This window comes from Paralichthys olivaceus, chromosome 3, assembly GCF_024713975.1.
Source record: "Paralichthys olivaceus isolate ysfri-2021 chromosome 3, ASM2471397v2, whole genome shotgun sequence".
Lineage (NCBI taxonomy): Eukaryota > Metazoa > Chordata > Actinopteri > Pleuronectiformes > Paralichthyidae > Paralichthys > Paralichthys olivaceus.
The window spans coordinates 7,652,914-7,671,657 of record NC_091095.1 but is presented as its reverse complement, the minus strand read 5'-3'; the positions used below and the strand labels follow the sequence as shown (position 1 = coordinate 7,671,657).

The 18,744-nt window shown below is 40.7% G+C and overlaps 1 protein-coding gene across 6 annotated transcripts in view; it reads right to left on the bottom strand.

The window, feature by feature from the left end:
- rabgap1l (RAB GTPase activating protein 1-like) overlaps nt 1–18,744 on the bottom strand; it is a 93,708-nt gene that overhangs the window by 12,392 nt on the left and 62,572 nt on the right. For 4 of the 6 annotated variants that reach the window (XM_020098526.2, XM_020098528.2, XM_020098527.2 and 1 more), the window contains exons 15-19: nt 18,181–18,255; nt 16,302–16,427; nt 14,639–14,782; nt 11,352–11,393; nt 6,224–6,352 (exon numbers count right to left, since the gene is read on the bottom strand). In XM_020098526.2, coding sequence (XP_019954085.2) covers nt 6,224–6,352; nt 11,352–11,393; nt 14,639–14,782; nt 16,302–16,427; nt 18,181–18,255 — 516 coding nt within the window. Of the gene's footprint in view, nt 1–1,139; nt 1,532–6,223; nt 6,353–7,431; nt 7,625–11,351; nt 11,394–14,638; nt 14,783–16,301; nt 16,428–18,180; nt 18,256–18,744 lie in introns of those variants that run through there. The other 2 variants (XM_020098529.2, XM_020098530.2) reach the window with 2 other exon arrangements.

Genomic DNA, 18,744 nt, shown 5'->3' with positions numbered 1-18,744 from the left:
TCCCCGACTCCATGACCTTCACATAAAAACTGCATCAGTGTGCTAATTCTCTTTCATATCATTCTAACTGTTACTTCAGTTTGATTGAAAACAACCTGATGCAACTAATAAATTAAATGTTGGTAAATATCAATACAACTGTTCCCTGACATTTCCTGCTTCCAAATCCTTTACATTGATATCTTCATTTTTATCAGATATTTAAAAAATCACTAAACTGTAAGTTAAGTTACAATTCTCACATCAAGTTATCTATAGTATTACTCTCAGCGTCAGACTCCCAAAATATGCAGACATTCCCAGGAACGAGGAGGAAAATAGCTTCAATGTCAGTTAGTGATATTCCTGAAATTCCAGGGGCACGGGGCAGAGCTAAGCCTGCTCTGCTTAGATACAGCAATGTCTTGCAAGGCCACTTCAGGAACACACATTGACACACACACATACACACAGTCACAATCTTAGGGCTCAAACCTGCTGAAGCATCACCAAACCTCATGCTGACTTCCCACAACTTTCACTGTAAATGTTTGAAGCCAGTTTGAGGACAAAGGGGCCTCTGTAACTCAGGTGATGCGATTAAAGTTGCCTAGTGACGCAGGAAATGGTACCAGGCCCACTTTTAGATTCCCTGACCTGAATCTCTGGAGCAGGAAATGGAATTGGTCCCAAACCTCTAAAATGAAATCACAGGCAGTGAGTGAGCTTCGAGGGTGTTATCCTACTCTTACATAAAGCTTCAGTCCGACAGTTTGAATATTGAAATTTGTACGGTCAACTCAAAAAAACATACACACGCACACAAATTTATAATTTAGACAAAGTCACACAGCTCCGTGTTTGCAGTGACTGACAAAGCTCTGTGTTCTTAAACATCAGATACACTTTCAGCAGAAACACAACTACACAAATGTACAGTGCAGGAGTCTTCACGCCATTAAACACATGGAAGGAAATGTAGTTTCTGTAAAGCCTGCATTTCCTCCAGTGTTTATAAACACAATCAAGTGAAAAAGACAAACGAAATGAAGACAAGAAAATAGAAAGAACTTCCCCATTCTTTCTTAGAACTGCCAATGAAAAGGCTCAGTAGAGCTGTGAATGTAAAGAAAGAAAAAGTGACAAAACTCCAGACCTACCACCGGTCTGAGCGCTCTGAGGGGTCTGGAGTGAGCGACCAAGCGAGCCAGGGTGTCCTCCTCACCCGGCCGGTCCACTACATGAGCGTCGTACGCCACCATGATGGACACCTCCTGCATCATCTTGACTCCTGCTAGTTCCCAGCAGCAAGTAGGAGGGAAGAGAAGAATAAAAAAGAAGAGGGAGGAGGAGGAGGTGGAGGAAAGAGGTAAAGAAGGAAACGGAGAGGAGTGCAGCTGACAGGTTTTGTTTCTCTCTGAGAGTGAAGGAGGCGACTGGCTGCTTTCAAGAGTCCCTCAGGAGCCGAATCCCGCCCACTGAGAGGAGGAGGCGGAGGAAGGGAGCGAGAGGGCAGTACAACACACCTGTTTGTCTCTCTCTCTCTCTGTGCAACACAGGGGAGGATGAGTTTGCTTTTTCTTCCTTTCCACTGAGTGACTATCATCCACCCCCACCCCCGCCCCACTCTTATGATCTCTCTCCCTCACTCTCCTTGATTCTCTCTTTAGTGACTGACAACGTTTTTTTCTATTTTCTGAGGCTGGTAAAAATAAAGATAAAGGCTTGTTTACGATATGTAATGTGTGTGTGTGTGTGTTTGAGGTTAAGAGAGGAAGGAAGTTGTCAGATCGACCACAGTGACTTGTCGCTGACGGTTGCACATCGTTCCAACTGTAACGCCCAAGGAGTGAAGTGAAAGCCACTTCAAGGCTGTATATTTCTGCCATAGTAGTATCCTCCCAAAGGACACCCCCCCAAGCTAAAACTACCTCAACGGAAACATGTCCCCCCTCGTAAGGGACATAGGAACAACCATCACGTCATCCGTCTATGTTACTCTTGCAATGTGTCTTGTTGTTGTCACTCTGTTTTCACACTACTGGATGAATTACCCCAAAAAAGAACCCATTCATTTCTGTTAAGGATTTGATTAAAGGGACAAATCCAGGATTTTTTCCCCTGCTTTCTTTAGCACTGCAAGATACAGTATTTTTGCACATTTTTGGTGATTTCTCAACAAATAATGCCGAAATCTTAATAAATGTTAATAACAAAACCAGGCATATTTAGAGGTCTGATATCTATGAGCGTGTGTAATTTGGATTAGTGGAGGTATGTGCTCATCATTGCATATGGTAGAACTGGGCAAATGTCAGGGGGAAACAATAGATTTGACTCATTAACTAAGGTTCACACGGTTTTGTGTGGGCCATCTTTGAGTCAATCATTCTCCATTCTCCAGTAATGAGTAGATGCATACAGCTCAGGTGCGTAAAGAGTAAGGCTGTGGTATGTGTACCTCTGGTATTTGTATCACTGCTCTGTCGTTGTAAATGTGGTCTCTCTCTCTATATCCTTTTTAGTTTCTGTTTAATTTCTCTCAAAGCTCCTATTATGCTACTGTAACTTCAGACGTACAATTCTCTATTTCTCTGTTTAAAACCCTCCATGCGAGTCTAAGTCTGGGACTCTTCTTCTCTCCATCTCTCTAAATTATCTTGTCAGTCTCTCCACACTCACTAGTTCTCTCTTCTTTCTACTCGGTCGGTTAAAAGTTGAGCTTTTCTTTTGGAGAAGGGATCTGGTAAAAAAAAACGGATTAATCAGTCAAACCCTGAGCAGCAAATGAATGTACGACACTTCTCTCCTTTTTCTCTCAAGAGTCCTGAAAAGTCATCACTCCAGCTGCGGTCCGGTGGATATTTAAGAAGGCAGAGAAATTCAAAATTGTCCCATAATCCCCCAGAAAGCCTAAGCCACCCTACTACCCGTTGTGTTCATCTAGCCAAGGTGCCAGTGAATTCTTTCGCTGTTTTAAGCAGCTTAAAGAGTTCAGCTGATCCGATTTAGGCGTCGACAGAGAAAAATATGTAAAGGGGTCTGAGGAGAGAGCAAAGTGTCTTGGACAGGTTGGTTTCCCCATTTCCCTGATGGCAGTTGAGCATGGAAGGTCTTCTAACACTTCTCCATTAAAAGTACTGTCTCCTTTTGTCTAGAAGCCACATCTTGTACAAATGATTACAAATGTATTGGTTGAAAGAGGCGAGTTAACCCTTGTTTGATAGTAGTCTGAGAGATGAAGTTGTGGTTTCACTCAGCCTGAATGTTTGGCTGGAGAACCTGTCTGTGACTAACAAACAACCTGACCGCCTGCACACAGCCTGCTTGTACACTGCATTGGTGCTGCTTTTATGAGCTTTTCCAAGATTACCAACCCAAGCTTTAAGGGTTTAAGTCATTTCACAAGGACATGAATGAGAAACTTTGTGAAGATTTACTGCCTTTCTCTGTGAGATATCACTAGAAAATTGACAAAGTGAACGATTTGAAGACATAAACTAGAAAATCCAGTAAAACTGTGACTGAAGTTTCTCTGAAATGTTTTAAATAAAAGGTTGAACAATGATATGATGTGGTGTATGAATATGTTGCAGGATGATGTGGGCCGGCATTCTGGGCTGTAAGGCTCTTTTGAGACTAGGTGTGGCATGAATTGTTTGATATGTGATGTGATGGAGTGTTGTGCAATGTGGAATGAGACAAGCTGATCTGTAAAAGCAAGGAAAGCAAGACTCTTTGACCACTCAGTCATTTTCATTAGTCTCAACTTCTGACTGACTTGCTCCATATACTTGTATCCACAGGGAATATTCTATTTTTAAATATAATTTTAAAAAAAGACGTGTGTGAGAAAGGTGCAAAGAAAAGAGTGGCAGGGACCTCAGTGTGAAAGCCTTTGTAAGGCAGAAAGAAAGTGTCAGGATAGATACGCCACCTCGAGGGACATTAGGGGTGTAAACCGCCGGGGAAAGGACGATCAAGAGACGACCAGAAAGAAACAGGCTGTCATACGTGTGCCCAGGGGCTCAGTCATCCTATCACACCTGTTTAGATGACAGCTAATTTAGTCAGAAGCATCTGATGTGACGATGTGACAGTGTATGTGCGCGTGCGTGTGTGTGCGTGCGTGCGTGTGTGTGTGTGTGTGTGTGTGTGTGTGTGTGTGTGTGTGTGTGTGTGTGTGTGTGTGTGTGTGCAATGAAAACAGATGCTGCTATATGGAGCATTAGGAGTTACTGAATGGTTTGATGAGTATAATAACAATCTGATTCATATACCGTGTCCTTTGTCACCTGATCACAATCCATGGAGATTATGGACTGACTGGTTTGACAGAGCTCTCCACATAGATAAATAGAGAAATTATTCAGGTAGAATTGTGTTCCTAGCACCAGTATCATTGTAGAGCCTTGAATTCTAAACAGCGTTTGGTGTGATTGAAATAGTGGAAGTTGTGGCTCATGAGTAATATCTACCATTCTGTTGTATTTCACTTCAGTGAGTGAGACTACACAGTCAGAGCTCCAGTCAACACTGACAAGTTTTGTTATCTTCTCTACTTGAAAACCACTTAATCACTCAGACACACAAATGAATCATTATGTGTTGCTGCAGAGGTGGCATCTAATGGTAATCTGTTCATGCCTGTTAAAGTGTGTGCATTTAAGCAAGAGAGCATGCAGAGTACATGTTCTCAAGTGTGTGCGCTCTAGTTCAACATGACATGTCAGGTCCTAACGCTGCAGAATTGTGCAAGACAACCAAAATGCTACAATACCACCAGAGATTAACTGTGCGTCACAGCGCAGGATATCCTGTGTGCAAAAAAGCATCACAATACACAAAACATGGAGGAATTGTAGGCACTTAGAGCCATGCATCCTGCCAACATGCCCTAAACCATGATACTTCATCTGGAATAAAAAGTCAGAGAATACCTGCAAGATATTATATGTCTTATATATGTAAGATAAGCAGGGGAGAGAAAAACAGAAGGGTGGAGGGAGGGTTATTATCTCTTCCATCTGTCTCTGTCAACTCTTTCCTTCCGTTCTCTGCTGACACACACTATCTTATACACTGTGTAATGCACTTGGTCTCTAGTGAACTCAGCAAATTCCCTAAATGCCAGGAGCCTCATTAAGGTCAACAGGAGCATGATAACGTGTAGGCACACATGAAAGGAAATTTGACTGAATACACGTCTCAGAAAGCCTTGAGGAAAACTATGATTACTATTCAAATTATCAATCTTTTAGCTGTTATTGTCAGATTTCCGTCCGGCCCAGTGAACAACAAAGCACAAGAAAGACTGATTTTAACAAAACAAAAACATGTTTTAACTTTCAGTGAAAGACTAAAACTACCTACTACTACAGACATTTCTCTTTCCTCTCTCTCTCTCCTTACGCTCCTCCAACAGCAGGAATCACACTCAGCGTGCATCCAACTCACAAAAGCTTTTACATTTAGAGCCACTAAAGGTAGCTCCTTCCTCCTGCAAGTCTTTTCTATTGAAGCCTTGGTCGGAATAAACAAAATACGAGATCTGAGCGCACTGAGAAACCTAATGCCTGAAGAAACAAAGACACAGCTTGTGCTCAAGAAAGAAAAGTAGAACATGTAGCAATAGAAAGTCCCAGAAAATCAAAATGTCACACTCTCAACTCGTCTTTTTGACTGACCTGACTTCCTGGCATCATCTCCACATTTCCAGGGAGAGAAAGATTTGTTACATGTTGCAGCACATTTTCAATCTGTACTGTTGAGCATATAATTTACAATAAAATAAATAGATTTGATTCTTTGGTTTATATTAAGTAATGCGCATTAATAAATATTATATTCATTACCATCCATGTTTTTTTTGGCCCTTTCCAGGGCTGTCATCCCCCTCCTCTATTCTAATAGATGAATAAAGACAAAAGAAGAACAATTGAGAACAATCTATTAATGTAACTGATGGACCTGATGTACCATTAGCAGAGGGTACAGATGATGACTAGCCGGGGAAGGGTCTTTCAGTATGTTGCTGCCTGCTTTACTGTGGCAGCAAATACTAAAGCAACCCTCCAAAAATGGCTATGAGCAGTTGATTTAAACAGCATAAGTATACATGTGTACATCTGGTAGAATAAAGATAATCTCTTTCAGTGATCACCAGACTGTTTGAGGGCTGGGACTTGGTTTTGAAGTAATGAACTTGTTAAGAGTTAGTGTGTTTGTTAGCAGAGCTCCTTACCTTGATGTTGCAGGCCTGCTCCATAAGCCTTCGGGCATTCTCTGCAGCTCTGTAGCGTTTCGGGAGCTGGACTCTGAAGAACTTGAGAGCCCCTTCAAAATCAGCCTGCAACAGGTCCTCTTTAGACGTCTGGAGCGAGACATGAGGAGGTGGGAGGAGAGGGTAGGTGGTGAAGGCAGACAAACAATGGATGCCATTGAGATTGAGACATGAAGAGCACAGAGCAACCTCCAACAGATTGTTGATACATTTCTAGATTCAGGAAGAACAGACTGATGAAGCTGAGAAATTCATTTAGTTAAATCACATTTACCAATCATGTTCAGCACAACCTCTGAAAAGAAATCACATTTTTTTCTCTTATGACAAATAGGAGAGAAGAAAGGTCATACTGTAGCTGCGCTGTTTTAAGCTTAATCTATTTTTTAACTTGAGTTTATGGCTAAATACCTAAAATACAACACATGACGAATCAAACCAAAACCACTAACAAACACATTTACTGTCCTGCAGTAGTGTCTACAAGTTAGAGAACAACCTGCTGAAAGGAAAGTTTCTGTTTGAAAGAAAACACAACTCCCTTCTATCAAAAAGTAATGAGGCAGCATTCTAGAAATGCACAAAACCTCCAACTACTGCAGCGCAGCTAATCAGTAGCTGATAGCATGAGTCAAAATCGTGCTGGGCAATTAGTCAAATTAGTGTTCAAAACACACCAATACCACCACCTGGTGGTGTACAGATGCAAAGACACTAGGTACCTATGACTGTGTGAATAAATATTCAGGTTTCTTCTGAATGAGGATAGAGGGATGTTTCAAATTGAGATTTGCATTTCAAGAGCTTGTTTTTTCTTTTAAAGTTTTCATGTATTTTCAGACAAGAATCAGTATTTATGTAAACAAAACAAAGCAGAGTAATCATCTGTTGTAAATAAAATTTTAGGCCATTTTAGGGAGGATAGAATTTATAAGATTAAATTTCAGAGGACGTTGAGGGTCAGCAATCTAAACGTCAGTTACAATAAACAGCAATTATGAGAGTCACAGGCCTGGTAAAACAGAAACTGCTTTATGAGACATTGTGTTTTTTCCCAACCTCTGCACATGAACCAACAACCACTCCTTTCTAAACTCATCAACCCATGCATGCTAATCCTTTTTTTTTTCATCCAGCATCTGTTACCAGCCCCACCACCTGCCTCTCACCGCCAGGAGCTTTGGTACGAAGAGCCGGTGTCCCATCCCGAGCATACCCATCACTTTGCAGAACGAGTCCGCTGACGCCTGACTGCTCTGCGCGCTCTCTTCAGCCTTTCCCTCTCCATCCTCCAATGCTCTATGCACTGCAGGAAGGGGCAAATGGTGGGTCAGGGTCGGTACAGGGGGAGGAGATGCTGGAGAGGAGGGTGGAGGAGATGGTGGTGGAGTGGGACAGGGTGAGGGAGAGGGGCGGTCCCACTCCGGGGCCAGGGTGGCAGATGACTCCAGCGTGTCGTCCAAATGTTCCAGTGGGTTTCCCAGTTGTTGGAGGAGTGGCAAACTGGGAGTGGACAAGTATGTGTGGTCAACTTAAGAGAGCCAAGATTTGTTTTGACGTCAGTATTTATCCAAACTCTCTTGAGTCGTGGTGACCGAGGTGAGTGGCTTTCTGGGGGGAGAAGCTCACATCAGGCAATGTCACACCAGACGAGAGAAAAACCAATAACTAGAGCAACTCAGCAGGCACAGCCCGGGCCTCCAAAGCATGAGATGTTAAGACTGATTCAGTTCAGGACAGAATTTGGTCAAGACTCGGCCACTCAGCTTGAACCACTGTCAGAGCCCAGACACGGTCAGCATACGCAGCAAAATAACAGTCATAGAATGATTTGTTGAAGCTGCTTGCGGCATAATGCTGAGTCTTCCAGCTACCTGCCAGACTCTTTCTGAAATCCAGTCACACTACCCACTTTCATCTTCCTCTGCCAAACTCCCCCAACCAATTCCAATCCAGTATACCGTTGCCTAGCAACAAAGCTGCTCAACACGTGGGCCGCTTCTCCGGCAAACAGCAGCAATGGATAAGTACTGCACCTTTTTTTTAATTATTCCTCCGTCGATAGGCTTCAAAGAAGGAGAGAAAATCCTCTCTGTCTGCACGATTGAGTGGCGTTAATACTCAAGGCTGAGTGCGAGTGAGAGAACACATCAAAGTATTTTCTACTGGCTCTAAATGGCTAGCCACGCCTGGATTTCAGCTTTCTTTGAAATGTAAAATGGAATGAAACAACGCTATGAATCCTTTTATCTGAAGAGCCCCTGCCTAACAGTGACTAGACGATCCCAACAACACAACAGAAGCAAAGATGTGCTCTGTTAGCGTGGCTGATTGGCACTTTTCTGCCTTCAGGGAAAGATGATGCACTGCATATTTGCATTGGTTTACGGCTGAATGGATGCTGATGCTTTGCATGAGTTTGGAACGAGGTAGTCACACAGAATAAAATGTTTTCCATGAGCGTGAAAGTCTCTGTGTCTTTGTTCTTCCTCTTTACTGATATAATCCTATGATCCCAGTCCAGTCAACAGCTCCAGCTTGGAGCCTGGCACATCTCCATTAGCAGCAGTGGCCAAGCATCCGGTGTGTATCGGTCAGTGGATCTTTTAGATGATAAGCCAGCTCCTTCAGATGGAAAGGCACTTCTGCCTCTCAACAACACAGGTTTGCATGAGTGTGCGTTCTATCGCGAGTGATGGTCCTGAGGCGAGGCAGAGAAACCACACTGTTTTCCCCTTCCACTGCTTCTCTTTATCAAACTCTGCCTTCCTGTCTTTCTTTACCGGTCTCACTCCCCTTGTGATGCTAACAGCTGGCAGCTAGCAGGGGCGGCCCCGTTGCAGAGGTCTGGGTGGTGGACAGAGGTAGCGTGCTAGAGAAATAAAGCCAACAGAGTGGAGGTAGAGGTGTAAGAAGGTAGAGAAGGGAGAGAACGAGAAACTGAGGGAGAGAGGAGGTTCCAAGCAGATATCCGAGGCAAAAAAAACACCAGAAAAAACACAGGAACACTGAGATTTTCTACTCCTGGTTCAGAATGCTAAGGCTATCTTATATGCTCCTGTTGTGATGTGGATGGCGACTGCCAAGCAGGAGAGGGAGGGTGGTGAACGCAGACGGAGGGAGGGGTGATGAGAGCGGAGAGGAGAGCAGGATAGATGGAGGAGGGAGGAGGGAGCCTCGAGGGAGAATGCCGTCATGCCTGGCCAATAGGAGACAGGCAGTGGAAGCCCCTTCCACCCTCCTCTCATCCTCATTTGTTCTCCATTCCCGACCATCGTATTCACCACATCTTTCTCTCTCTGACACACAGAATACATTATTACTAAAACACAGAGCAGGAGGGCTTTTTAAAACCAACCATGTATGATTGATTTGGAGACGAAAGCCTGAGTGCAACTGCATTACATTGCAATATATTGATTTAATATTATTGCATATATTAATATATAATATATATACGTATTTCTATTTATTATCATTAATAATATTTGCAGATTTTGATTAACTTTACCAGTTTTAATGTTGTCCTGTCCTCAGCTGTATTGCTGTGGTAATTTAATATGTAACTGATCAATGAAGAAAAAATAAAATGTCAAGTTTGGTAGTTAATCGATGTTTACGGACTGATTTAAGAGGCAAAACCAAATTTTCTGAAACATCCCCAATAAAATTTGCCATTTTTCTCTCTCCTGATTTACTAACTACCTATTCTTATTCTATTTGCATCTTTAAACTGTACCTGTACAACTTAAGTGTTCTTCACAAATATTTGAAAGAAAAGTTGGTTTAATAAATGATAATTGACAGGCTATACAATGTCATCAACTCTTTTAGGGGCAGAGAAAAACACATCGGGTTAAATCCTTTAAAACACAAGATTTCCTTGTCATTGATCCCCGTCATTGACTCAACAGTGATAGATTTCTTGTGTGGTAGTTGATCGCTCTGGTTTTCGACAGAGACGTTGACTACACAAAGCCTTCTTCACTGAGTGTTCTTGAAATTTTCAGCATGATTTCCACTCAGACTGTCCCTTCAAATTAATGTTCACATTTAACAACGAGCCACGAATATGCAATATGATACAGTCATTGGGAAAACTCATTGATCCACCCGACCACAGGCAGATCTCAAAGCACAGCCACAAGCAAGTCGACACCACTTCACTTTAAATAGCCGAACATTTTTGCCCCCCAATTTTTTTCTTTTTAATATGGAAACAATTGTTTTTTAATGTTCATATCATATCATAATTGATTTTAAACATAATAACATCAATTGATAAAAGTGTTTGGTCCATTTTTTTCAAGTTTGTGATGATTGATAATTTCGTATTTGTGCCTGTTTGTATTTATCAAACCAAATTTGTTTCAATTATTATTAATTATTGAAATATTACCTTTTCCAATTCTAAATTATACAGTATTAATATAAAAATCTGAGGGGAAACTGTGTAAAAACTCTGAAAATACTATTTAAATTCCTCCAGTCCATAAACTGCTAAAACATATACTGCAAAATAATAGTAAAATTATTAACTGAAAGCTATCAGTTAAATCAAAGTCCATGAAATAGATCGCCCACAATCTATATCTATATTATCATGAATATAGACTGGCAGCTGGTGCGACACACAACATCACATTCAGCATGATGTTTAGTATAATTAGATCTTACACATGACTAATTTGTCTTGGAAGCTTCTCACTTCCAGATGCAGTTTCTTATGTGTTCACTAGGGGGCGATGAATGCCAATGAACTGACTCACCTCTAACCATCACATGAGACCTCTGCACCAGTGCACCTCCTCTTACTCAACACCTCCTTTGCACAGTCATGCCTCCCCCAATCATTGCTTTGCACAAATGTCAAATAATAAAAATGTGGGTGTGCTTTTTCTTAAATATTGTCTTTGGTGCACACAACAAAAGACATCAGATGTATTAAATAATTAATATAATCTCTCCTTTAACGAAGTAAGGTGGATCTAAAGCTAAAGAGAAGAAAAAGATTTTTGAAACAAAAACTTAATAGTTGAACTTGTATAAACAGGCAGGTTTATTTTAAATTAATGAAGCACATACTAACCTTGAGCAGGGCCAGGGCTACATTGAAGATGATGTTCAGACCCTGGAAAAGAGAATAGAATTGGATATGAACACAGAAACAAGAGCTGTGAGTTCACGTGTATAATCAGGTTTTCAAACGCTCACACACATATTTTCACATTGGCTTATGTCATTGTTTTTAAATACACTGTCACCAAAACTAAAATAAATCTGCAGCTTCACATTTCAGAAGCTTCCACTGGCAAATTAAAAATATGAAGCTACCTTCTCAATAATATTACTTACATTTCTAAAAGTTTGTAAGAGTTTGTGCCATAGGTAATAAAAACATGAAAAATATCACGTTTGAAAGTAAAGCTTTCCTGATCATTTCTGCAGCTTAAGAGAGAATTTCTTTCCTAACTTGAATTTAACAATTCCTACTGTGCTGAGATATTTGCCACTTGTTTTCAAACAGAATCTACTGTGTCATTTCCTAAGGCTCTGCTGCAGACACACTTCCTGATCTTCCTGGTTAAAGATGAAGAGACTGGACTCATATCTAGACATATTGCCTATTAAAGAAACAAGACTGGCAATCTGCAGGGGAGAGGAAGCAATCACTGTCTGGAAATATGTTTTCTGACATTTTTTACTTTTTATAGAAAGAAATTGAGCAGAAAAGTTTGGGGGAAAATGGGAGAGATAGAGCAAAGAAAGAGAACATGACAGAGTCTATAGAAGTCCATAAAATAACAGAACTTTATATGTTTGCACTTTTTTCTTTACAAACCAGGTGATCAGTTAATCGTAGCAGCCTATCACAATAACTTTAGCAATAACCTCAATATTGTACTGTTTGTCTTAGTTGATAAACTAAGCTCTAAATGTTGATGCAGCACAAGGGTGAATATTTAACGATGTGTCTGTTTGTACATATATATAAGTACAAAGAAAGGTACCTCAAAAAATATACAATGATTGTATTCAGAAGTTAAAATAAAAATGGATATACATGCTGTGGTGCTCTGTCCCCCCCCCCCCCCCTTTTGTTGATACAATAACTGATTTTGACACAAAAAGAAAGCAAATGTAAAGCTGATGTCAGCATTGCATGGGAACACCCGTCGCCTTGGTCTCCGTGACAACCAGTTCACATGGCAACACAGAGCTAAAAATATCTGGACGGCTCTAAAAATAACAGGAGAAAGAGAAGAAGAGGGGGTGGATTCATACACCTTTCTTTGTAGGCCTCAAGATGGTGCTACAGGGCTGAGGTATGAACAAAGGTGTGCACGAGAGAAAGAAAGATAATCTCAGAGTCGTGTGTCCGAGGAAAGATGGATTCATGTGCAGAAAGAGGGGAAGATACAGAGAGGGGGTATGATGGAAATGTGGAAATATGCAGAGGGATGAGTGATGGCTTGAGACTACATAACGAAGACAAAAACGTTTCATATATTACAAAAAAATCTTAAATCGATATCAAGGTGTAAGTTTCAGTCCAGTGGCTAGTGACCTCAGGATATGAAGCAGTTGAGAGAGGTATAGTTTAAAAGAAAATTAATAAATGCTGGGGACGAAGGGGCAGCACGGTGGTGCAGTGGTTAGCCCCCTCACCTGACAGCAGATCCTGATTTAGTCAGGGTCTTACAGTGCCAACATGCGGATTGGGGTTAGGTTAATGGTTGTTTGTATGTACGGCTGTATATCTGTATGCTGGTTCTAGCATCCAGTGAGCAGGGTGTACCCCCCTCCTGCGTAATGTCAGCTGGAATTGGCTCTAGCATCCCGCAACCCTTATAAGTATTTTAGATAATAGTGGGATGGATGGATGGATGGATGGTTGGGAGGGAAAATGTATAGAGGAAAAAGGTATGATGAAAATCCAAACTTTTGAGAAGCAGCAGCTGACTGAAAGAATAGGAGCGATTAATAAAGGCGATGGGAAAAAGAGATGATGCAGAGAGTGACAATGAACAGAACAAAGAAAGAAGAGAAAGTAAGAGGAGTAAAAAATGATGACGCAAACAAGTTAAGCTGATGATAAAGATGACGGAGAGAATTAAGACCGGGGGGGTACAGGAAGGATGCAATAGATAAGAGTTCTGGTTAAACGAGCAGATTCTCATCATGCGGCTCATTGGTTGAGAAAAACCTGGGAACCTTTTAATTGTTCAGCCTGTGGCTGATAGGAAAACAGAGGGAGGGAGGGAGTGGAAAAAAGTGAGGTAGGAAGGCAGAATGAGAGAAGGATGGAAAAAGAGCTTTATGACTTCACTGTTTTATCTAAAGAAACTTTTCAACTTTAGGATTTAAAACAAATCTGAACATCTAATAATTCATCACAGGGTGCTCCCCTTACTTTAAATTAATATGGTCCAAACATCAAGTTTTTAATAAAGACACATCTGCATGATTCAGATTAACCTCGTCTTTCTGACAGCTTTACCTGCCACCTTATCTAACTCACCAGCAGGTGGCGATCATCTGAAACCTGTTTCTGAATTATTTAGCTGCAGATTAGATGATTCAGTCAAAGAAACTTGGGCGCACACTATCGATCTGGTAACAAGTATATTTATAGCAAAGTGGTAAGTCAAGTGATTTTCTCTCTTTTTTTAAGTTCTGTATCTTATCCATTAAGGCCAGCGTGTTGGAATGTAGTTGAAAGCAAAACAACTGCTTCAAATATCACTGCTTGTCATATAGTTTTGCATCTACATGAACAATTGACTGTGAAGCATCTCAGAGCATCTTTTAAAATAGTTTCTTCTCTCGTTTGACTGATCAAGCTCCACTGTGATCTCTGTGATCTCAGAGGAATCCATTTTAAAGAGAAGGACATCCCTGTAACATATCACAGAATGCGGAGAAGAAAAATGGATGACTTTTAGAATGACCATAGTCACAGAGTACTGTGGAATACAGAGTAGAAGTAAACTTGTGGCTTTTGAAGGAAGAACCTTTCAGAGGAGCTTTCTGTAAAAATGCTTAAGAGCAAGAAGGAAGCAGTGACAGTGATCAGGTGAACAGATTCTAATGACATTAAATTTGTAATCGTTTCAACCCTAAAAAGCCTGATTGGTGCATCTCAACTGATCAATAAGGGCAGTTGGTTTAATTAATTTAATTAATGCTGATGCTACTGAGATGCTTTCTACCTTCTAAACCATGATAGCTGGTAAAAGTTAAGTTCAACAAACTATCTCCCTCATCCTTCTCTTTCCTTTCATGTCTCCTTCCTCCACTTGACTCTGGACAATGTGAACCAAACTACTCTTCCAGTACTCGCAGAACAATGTAGGGCTGTGAGTCAAACTGTACCTCGCAGAGCAGCAGGTCAGTGATGTGGAACACCATGCACAAGGGGAACTTGGCAGTGAAAAGGGTAAGAAACCACTGGGAGGCATACATGTGCGCCTCCAGGTTCAGCTGCTGGAAGTGGGACCACAGATCTGGAAGCTGTTCCTGTCAAAGCAGACAGGGGAGGAGGAGCAGAATTGTGTGAGATAAAACAGCAATTACAACAATACAAGTTTTGGGCTCCAGTCGTCATTTCAATTTTAAATGATTTCCTTTTTACTCATACTTTATCAAATCATGTTGTCTCGAAGATTATGATCTCTGTCAAGAGTGCACCAAGAAAAACAAATAACACAGTTCAGTAATAAAAGAGACAATACTTGTACATTACACATTGTTTAACGTCTAGTTTGAAAACATTTTATTGTCAATGTTCCATCATTTTATTTACTTTCATATCTATTAAGAGGAAAATTCTTATTCTCATTATCTTTTTCACATCTTATTCCCCTTCTTCACCATTTTGGTTATTTTCGTTGATCAGAAAAATACAGCTGTAGAAAAGTTTGCGTCTGTCTCAGTGTCCACACATGTACAGAGAATACAGGATTCAATTAGCTTTGATAGAAATCCACTTTGGCAGCTAACACTTACCATGGCACATCACACCTGACTGGATCAGATAGTGAGCTCCCACCTAAGTGCCAATAATTAGCAGTCAATGCTAACATCCTTACATTGATCTCATTAGGTCGATGCTAATTGAGTGCTAATCGAGTCGATTCCAGGTGCTAAGAGACGACTGCTAGCTGAGCCAGGATGATTACACTTAACTCAGTGACTGGGTTTAGGCTGTTATACCTGAGTAAAAGATGGGACTGCACACAGACAGACAGAATGCTGTTAAACATATGGAGAGACAGCAGGTTTTGTACATACAGACCATAAATTACCGTGAAATACTATTGTCTCGAGCAAAACAGAGTCAATAAGGCCTGTTGAGACCTCTAGAAAATGCAGTATAGAATTGTGGATATGATTAAACATTTCTTGCTTTTACGGAAAATATAAACTCAGTTTTTGTTAGACTATCTGCACTGTCTGCTTGTCCTTTCCTTTTAATGGTGTCCAGTATTGGTTCATTGTACAAACCTTATACTCAGTGAGTAATTAAATGAAACAACCCACAGGACATGTATTCTCAGGAAAGTATAAATGTTGGAAAAAATCAAATCTTGTGTAAATGAAACATTTATGACATGGCCGAAATGTCTGATAAACATTTGTCATTTTTAGCTACAGTAGTAGTGGACCCTGAGGAAGAATCATTTAAAATTCCACCGCCAAGTGGAGAGATTAATCGTTTCCTAGGCCATAGCCAGAGGTGAATAAAAAAACCGTGTGATGAATAAACAGAGAGAATCAACAATCAATGAATACACTGAGACTGAGGTTTGCGCATGGAAGGATGAGCTTGATTTTTTAATACAGAAAAATAAGAGTACAACACTAAATTGGTGTCCCTTTAAATAAATAGTAAATGGGACTAAATAATCAGGTAAATTTCCAAAATCAGCGGCCCCTCTCACTTAATAACCAGGGTCGTCTTCTTAGCACTATGTTATTGCATTGTATTGATACATACCATTACATCTCAAAAACCAGTCAACACTGCATCACTAACCTGCATTAGCCTCTCCAGCTGGAAGAATTTGCAGTGAAGATCTTCAAAGTTGTTCTTGTAGAGAGCTCTGAGGCCGTATTTATACATGATCTTCACTAACACACAGAAGGCCTGTTCCTCAGGCATCTGAAAGAAAATGACCACATTAACGTATACATCTTTAACAACTTACAACAATAAAATGTCTAAAATATATACCACCAAAGCAAGCTGGGTTCATTTTGTTCCGAGCTCTTCAGGATATTTGGTGAATGAAAGACTTCAAGACGAGAACCAGATTCACTCTTATTATCTGCACGTCAGTTATAGTTAAAGCAGAGTCACATTTCATTTACAAGGATTTTGGTAAACTCCACCCATCTGCCCCTTAAAGCCAATGGGAAAAAAAATGATGAATTTTATTTCTGACATATCTGACGAGGTCTAAATAAACACGGAAAGACAAAAGAAGGTGAGAATGATCTTAGAGGACAGACCTCACAGTGTTTGCAACTGCGTTTCAGTGTATAGTGGTTCAGAATGAATGAAGATAAGATGAGAGAAAACTTTTCACTGTATTTGTGTGCATCAGTGAGGTTATATGGATTTGTCCCCGCACGCACGCACACACGCACACACACACACACACACACACACACACACACACACACACACACACACACACAGAGGTGATATTTAATCAGAGTGACAGTATGTGTTTGGGGCTGAATGGGCTCCTGCAGGTAAAGCTGAACCCCTATTAATATTCCTGACATCTCCTCTACAACCTCTCCCTTCTTCTTCTTCCTCCTCTATAACCTGTCTGCCTCCTCCTCCTCTATTACCTCTCTGTTTTACTGCTCCTCCTAAAATTTACAGCCTCCTTCTCCATAACTTCTACTGTTTTCTTCTCCCTCCGACCTCCCCTGATTTCCACGCCCCTCTCCTCTACACCTCATTGTTTGTCTTCAACATGCTCCTCCAGAGCTCTACTCTTTCCTTCTCTCCTCACTCCACCTCCTCCTGACCTCTGCCTTCCTCTCCACTCCCCCTCCGTCTTCCTACTCTTTAACCTTTGCTGCCCTTGCTGTTTGGACGTCAACCAAACTTCCACCGCCCTCTCTCCTCCACTCGGGACTCCCGCCTCCATTAGTCAACTCCCCTGTCTCTTCCCCCATCTGTCTTTCAACAGCTCATCAAACAAAATTTCAAGTGTGTTTTATAGACAAGTTGCAACACATGCATAAAAAACTCTGAACAAAGCACAGAAAAAAAGTTCACTTCAACACGTATGTGAAAGGGAGATATGGAGCCCTGTGACCTTGAGAACAAATGTGTGAGAAAGTGAATGAATGCCTTTTCTACCTCTTTGTCACTCCTCATTTTCTGATATGACCTTGTCTCATGCTTTCAGCCTTACCTTCTTTCGCAATCTCTCGCTCCGTCTATTCATCCAAATCATTCTGTTAAACACTGTTTTCATTTGAGTGGTCAGCTTTTTTTTTCTTTCTTTCTTTCTTTTCAGCCAAAGACATTCTTTCTCTCTCCCTGTCCTTTTCTCTGAGCCTCTGCAGTATCTGTGATATTGTCTTCTGTCCTGTTTTATTACACCTTGTAACAGCTAACAGCCTTGGTTTCTGTAGAGCCAGTCAGGTGCACTCGCACAATGCTGACATATTTTCTTTGTATTGGTGTTGGCCTTGATAATTTGTTAAGTAGAATGTGAACATTCCAGCAGCTGCAGAAAACTTTTACTTTGAAAGCAATGAAATAATTTGTTATGTTGTTTCTCTCAGCTAAAGTCTGCATGTATGTGTGTATTGCATCTGTCTACAATATAGATCTATCTGCATTTTAGTGACCAAGTAAAGATGGATGGAGGGATGATATGTTTACTCACATGCAGCAGGAGAACGGCAGCGAGGAACGACTGACCCTGACAATAACCAATTTCCTCATCATAGACAGAGTAGGCCTGTTAGGAAAAAAGAAAAGGAGACAGAGGAAACAAATATTTTGGTTATTCTGTCAGCCAGAAATCACGGACATCAATTAAAAGTGTGTAAAATGTAGGAGTTGAGGCTGTATTCTTGCAACTGCCACTTTCCTCTGTATGTTACCTTTCACTTTAACATGATCTTGTATAGACAAACATAAGAATAATTAACCTTGGGGCAATAATAATAAAGAAACATATTCAAAATATACTTAAAAAAGCAAAAGTCTAAAACTCTCACTCTATATATATATCTTTTGTTTATTTTATTCCTTTTTTCTATTTATGCTTGTTTTACAGTTCCATTACTTATCTCATGTTCCCTTTTTATATTCCTTCGTGGAACTTTTCTCTGTTACATCACATAAACTACTGGATATATTTCCCAGAGGATCAATAAAGAATCTGAATCAAAACATCACTATTAGCTACACCCTCGAGAGAAGAATTTCATTTCAGAGTGGTGAT